We start from the raw sequence: 6,000 nt of genomic DNA on the forward strand, positions 1-6,000 counted from the left end.
TGTGTGTGTGTGTGTGTGTGTGTGTGTATACTGTATATGTGTGTGTGTATATCACTGCTTGACTATCGTTTGGCCTGTGTTCAATTCCCAACTCATCGTTGTGGGTATGTGTCGCCCTGGATAAAAGGGTCTGCTAAATACCAGTCATTTTACTTTTACCTCACTATGCTGTTGCATGGTAGCCTGACGAGCCAGACCCACATTAAAATGTAGGGTCTGGGCACTCACCGTTCGCAGTACTCAGTCCGAGGGGCGGGATAATCGGTTGTCTTTCAAATTCCCTCTGCACGCAATAGGACAGCGATGAGTCCCATGCGTTTCCCACCAGCGGAGCTAGTTGGCTAGTTCAAACTTTTGCCATCTTCTTTGTTTTCAAGTAGCAGGGAATTCAAGCCAAACCATTGCAACTCTGCCATCAATCATTATGTCGCTTTGGTGCTTTTCTCAGATCAGAATGAAAATTATCATAGCTATTTGTTCAACCTCCACAACATTTAGTCATTTGTGCACATCATAGTAGCAATTTCTCCTTCCTCTGAACAAATTGCAAATGCTTTTGAACATGTATCAGTTGCTTTGTCATGTCAGTCAAAATGAACTATACTTGGATGCTGAATAGTCGTTCCCAATAAAACTAATAGTCTTCATTTCATTGCTTGAGTCATTACATACAAAATTGGTGAACTAGTTATCAAATTTTGTCACAATGCTGTAGAATTGCAAAGAGCATATATACAGTAAAACTATGAAACACTGTACATATTCAGTGTCTTGTACTCACTCCCCTAACTACAGCAATTTGTAACTTAACTGTAGTTTTCAAATGGCTGTACAAGTACTGTATAGTGCTGTCTGAGCATTTTCAGGTAGTGTCACCGAGTTCTGATCTTTTTTTGCATGGGAAAACACTGAGGGCCAGATGTACTAACGCTTTTGCGCCCACTTCAGGCGTATTTGTTTCGCAACTTGCGTTTAAAATCATTGCGAGGTATGTACAAACAGGCCGCAATGAGGTAAAAGCGCAATCTGCCTGTCGCGGGAGCTGAAAATGTCTAATTGCGCTTTTCGTGTCATGCATATGCATTCATGGGAGGATCCAGGGGAAAGTGGGAGTTTAGCGTAAAAAGATGGGAGGGGAAGAGTAAAGAGCGCCTAATTATGTATTCCGCGGTATGTACAAAGACTGCTCCTGAAAGCTAAGTCTATTCTGCGCCTAAATACTTGCGCCTTGTAAAAGCAGGTGTTAATCCAAATTTCTAGTTCAATGCTTCAATAAGAGAACCTTTCAAAGACAACAGAATCGCTAATTAGAGCACCAGTTTTGCAAGTCTTTGTAGGCTACTATCAAAAGCAACATTAACTTTCGTTGGCCTTTCGAATGTCTTACTTTCACTTTCACGTCATTCACTTAAACTTTCCTACTTGCTAGATTAGACCAATTTTCCATAGCCTACGTTCACAAGTAGTTTGAGTAGAACTAGGCCTACTGATCTTCATTATCTCCCTGCTCGTTGACATCTTATCATCTATGGTATTATTTCATGATCGCTAAACGTTTGATTCTTTTTAATGTTGTCATCAGTTAACTTCATTCAACTGCGCTTGTAGGCTCTGCCATTCAGTTGTGGACGTTCGTAAATTGCGTTTATGGGCAGAGAGAGGCAGAGAAAGGCGCAGTTTACACCAAGGATTGAACGATTGATAAATACGACGGAAACTTGGGTCTGTCAGCGTTCGCAGTCTGCGGTTTGTCCATGGCGCTGATAACGTTACGTTCGCAAATGTACGTACATCTGGCCCTGAGAGCATAAACTGTCGTAATGAAAACATGACAAAGCCTTTTGACTATCTTGTTCATAAATGATGGTGTCAAGACTTCTCATTTTGATGACACCGGCAGTTTCATTAACATAAATACTTGCTTTTGAGGAATGGACTATCCATTTTGAGCAAGTGACGTGCTTTTGCAGGTTATCTAGGTTTTGCAGTTTGCACTAATTGTTTTGAGAAATGCACTAACTGCTGTGCAAATGTTAATAGTGATGTGAGAAAAGCACCAAAGCGACTGAGAAAAACTGTAAGCCCGCCTAACGACTCTATACACGATTTGATTGGCCTGATAGAAGTTTCATTTTTCGAGCTCACAAGCCAACGGAGAGTTGCTAGACTAGCCCTGGAAGCAAATGTAATTTGCTGCCGCTAGGGTGCGTCTAGATTTCTAGGCTAGTTGCATGGTCTTATTGCCATAGAAGCCCGTATCTGCCATTTAAAAATAAATCAGTCACACAGCATGTTAAAGGGACACCAGGCAACGTTTCTGTGTTCATTAATCATCTTCGTAAGTCGGTATATGGTTAAATGACTCATTACGGGGCGAATGAAGGCTCTCTCGCCCGCCCATACTGACTGTAGGAAGAATATCCCACTTGCAAGTTTGGTGTATCCTACCCGCCGACCGAAGCAGGATCAGTTTACAGCACAGAGGCAGGCTAACGAAACGCTAGAGATTGTTGCAAACGTGTGTATAATGGCAGAGCCGGCGAAGAAGCAGCGAAAACCCTTGACGGAAGACGCAAAGAAAAGGAAAAGAGCTTCAGACCGAGCGAGGAGGAGTTTCGTAGAGAAAAAGCATCAGGCTTGCCTGGTGTCCCTTTAAACTAATCAAAAAGCTGATAATTATGACTATCTCATAATTACGATCCATTATGTCAATTATCACATCGTAATTGACGTGATTTAGTATGCCATATATTAACTAGAACCTTCCTCAAAATTATGACTTCATATGTCATTATGACAGAGGAACTCCTAAGAACGTAAGTAAAAAGTATGATTATGAATAGTATCTCACAATTATGAGAAGTCTTGAGCTTCTCATGGCATACTATGTGTTTTTTTTAAACAGGCTTCCAACCACAAAATAGAAAAACTGTCAGTCATGGTGTTGTTTTCTTCACTGCTTACTCAGATAGAGAGATGGATAGATAGATAGATAGATACTTTATTGATCCCCAAGGGGAAATTCAATACTCCTTTACTTACTCCCCTCGCTATAGATTTTACTGCCCCGTGGCCCTACTGCTTCTCTGGGCTCTGTAGTAAAGCACTTGGAGACAATTGTAGTTGTGTCGGCTCTGCACTACATCAATAAAATTAAAGCACCCATGCAAGTCAACCTTCAAAGGACATGTTACCTGTGTGCATTTTGGTCTTTGACAGATGTGTATCATTCAAAAAGGAGTGCAAACATTTTCACTTTTATTACAGAAAACAGTACATGAAGCACAATGGGATTCCTCCTCGTTGTCCCATTAAAGTATACACACTCCGTGCAACACGTCACGATTTATCACGACCATTCAACTGGTCGCAGGGCGAAAGGCCCCCTCCAAAACGGAGGGCCCAGGTGCACAACGACATGAACCACCGAATGCATACATACAAGGTGAGGTGGTTTCACTTCCTGTCAACTCTACAGGAGAAATAAACAAACAAAAATACTCAAAATCCCTGACTGATGTCAATAAGTTAACTTGGCATGCTCGTTGTAGAAAAGAAGAACTAGGAATAACATGAAACATGAGGAGGAGGCTTAAGGCTGAACGCTGTGAGCCTATCGAGCTACAGCTGTAGGGAGGATGAGTGTGATTATGAGAGTCTATGCTGCGTACAATGACAAAAGGCAAACTAATGCAGAAATATGAATGTATTTTTTAAAAAAAGGTAGGATCTCTGACTGATGTTAGTATCATATCATAGATGATTCTCCAGTGCTTAGTGGTGTCTGGGGCCATGGTTGGGAGTATTCCCTGCTGTTTCTTTGGTCTTAGCCATGGAGCCGAACATTCAGAGGAAGGTCTATCATCACACTGGTAGGTGCAAAGAGGATGACCCCTCATATGAAGAGGTCAACCAACGTCTGTTAAATAAGGCAATACAACTCCAAACGTGGAGTTTAGATACGAGATAGCACCCATTTTCAGGTAATACACACACACACTCACATACAGTACACATTCACTTTGCTTGTTTTGTGTGTAAGTGTCCACATATTGTTCAAAAGGGGGTAAGGTCGTAGAGTCTCTAACATTTCATCCACATTTAGCACCACAAAGATTGTAACACAGTCCCTCTAGTGGTTGGGAATGCTCTTGATGTCTAGAGTTGCACCGGTCATTTCAAGGGACTCGTTTTCAGATTGTTCTCTCCGATCTCTCCTTCAGGTGGTCCAGGCGTGTTTCTCTACCTGTATGACAGCTGGTTGTTCGTAAGTCCAGGGTACTGACTGTCATCCATGTCAGTGCTTAGTGATCCACCTGCAAAACACAGAGACAACAGCCTTCACCAACTACCATTTGAGTAAATGAAAAAACTACATCACCCACAATGCCTCTGATGTAGAACACACAATTTCTTTTTGCATTGTACAAACATCCATTTTGAGGAAGAAAAAAAAGGATTTTCACTTGTAGCCATAAGTAGACCAATTCCCAGATCAGTGACAGAACCCACCTATATGGCATTGGTACGTCCATATCCGGTAGCCGTCATATCGACATTTGCACTTCATGATGTTGTTGGTGTAGTCCGACTCAGCCACCTCATAGTTGGGGTTAATGACCACCTGAAGGACAAGGGCAGCCAATCAAATCAGTTCATGATGATCAGTTCAGACAATCAAATCAGTCCATGTTGTTAAGTTAACCTAATTGAATCAGTTCATGTCAAACAGTTCAGAGAATCAGAAATTACAGGTGACCTGAAAGAGAAACTAAGAAAGGGAAATCTATGAGGGAGGAAAGTTACCTGGAAGATGTAGTCTCCCGGTTTCACATCGGTGACGTCTATCCACTGGCAGTCAATGTCATGCCTGTAGGTATCCCAGCATCCAACAGTGATGCCCTGCTGTCCAAAGTTGGCACAGACGTACCTCTTCTCAATACCTGCAAAATAATTATGATAATCAGAAATAATCACTAAATGTGTTCAAATAACGGTTTGTGTGTGTGTGTGTGTGTGTGTGTGTGTGTGTGTGTGTGTGTGTGTGTGTGTTGTGTGCTTACCCTCGTCACACGCTGTGTCCTCCAGGCAGAAGCTGGCCTTGTGTCCCTCGGCCACCTTGGTGCCATTGAGACTCAGCAGGTCGTAGTGGGTGAATACCTCCATGCTGTGGTAGTGCCTGGACAGGACAAGCAGACAGTCAGCGGTCAGCTGGTGGGGGGGAGTAGGGGCTCAGCAGTGGGGTTTGGAGTGGAGATGCTCTAATGTTAGTGGTCAAGCTGATGTGTGGTAAGCTTTCTGGCGCATAGTGGCTCCCATGCATCACCCAGGTGGGTGCTAAACATTGGTGGTGGTTAGTGAGGTTCCCTCTTCACTGTAAAGCGCTTTGGGTGCAGTGAAGCGCTATAAAACTTGCAATGTGTTGTTGTTGTTAACATGTATAGTTATTGGTATTGGTTGTCTCAAGATAAGATGGTGTGTGTTTTTAATGGTATAGTTGTACTATTATGTGACAATTTATTGATGATATGTTGTCACCTTTATTATATCGATATTATATTTTGGTGTTTGGACCCCAGAGTTTCCTCTTTCCCACTGAAGCCAGGTTTAGACCTGATCTGGTTCTGATCTGGCCCTGAACTGGCTCTGATCTGGCGCTGATCTGGCTCTAATCTGGCCCTGATGTGCCCCTAATCTGCTGTCCAGTGAGAGACGGTTGAGGCATACCTGTGACACTCGTGCCAGACCCATGCGTGATGTCCGTTCTTGGGCCTGAAGTCCGACTGTCCGTTGTTGTGGATCTGGGAGGAGAAGCGGAGCAGGCGGCGGTACGAGCCGTGGTCAGCAGCGTTGGCCGTGCTGGACAGGCAGTGCTCTTCATGGGCACACTGCAGAGCGTACATCGGCCGGTCCTCCAGGTACGTCGTCTGCTCCACCACCTCGGCGTTCAGAACCAGGTCGGGGGCCGCTGAGGTGGGGAGAGGAGAGGAGAGAGAACAG

At 43.6% G+C, this 6,000-nt stretch overlaps 1 protein-coding gene across 1 annotated transcript in view; it reads right to left on the bottom strand.

Annotated features, from left to right (window-relative positions):
- Positions 1 to 3,241: 3,241 nt before the first annotated feature.
- Positions 3,242 to 6,000, bottom strand: part of loxl2a (lysyl oxidase-like 2a) — a 38,944-nt gene continuing 36,185 nt past the window's right edge. The window contains exons 10-14 of the mRNA XM_076283945.1: positions 5,728 to 5,968; positions 5,064 to 5,179; positions 4,807 to 4,943; positions 4,513 to 4,624; positions 3,242 to 4,316 (exon numbers count right to left, since the gene is read on the bottom strand). Coding sequence (XP_076140060.1) covers positions 4,243 to 4,316; positions 4,513 to 4,624; positions 4,807 to 4,943; positions 5,064 to 5,179; positions 5,728 to 5,968 — 680 coding nt within the window. The 3' untranslated portion in view covers positions 3,242 to 4,242. The remainder of the gene's footprint in view (positions 4,317 to 4,512; positions 4,625 to 4,806; positions 4,944 to 5,063; positions 5,180 to 5,727; positions 5,969 to 6,000) is intronic.

The sequence above is a fragment of the Alosa pseudoharengus genome, unplaced genomic scaffold, assembly GCF_046254945.1.
Source record: "Alosa pseudoharengus isolate Yale_2024_CS ecotype anadromous, Long Island Sound unplaced genomic scaffold, YU_APseudo_1.1 YU_APseudo_1.1_scf_14, whole genome shotgun sequence".
Classification (NCBI taxonomy): domain Eukaryota; kingdom Metazoa; phylum Chordata; class Actinopteri; order Clupeiformes; family Clupeidae; genus Alosa; species Alosa pseudoharengus.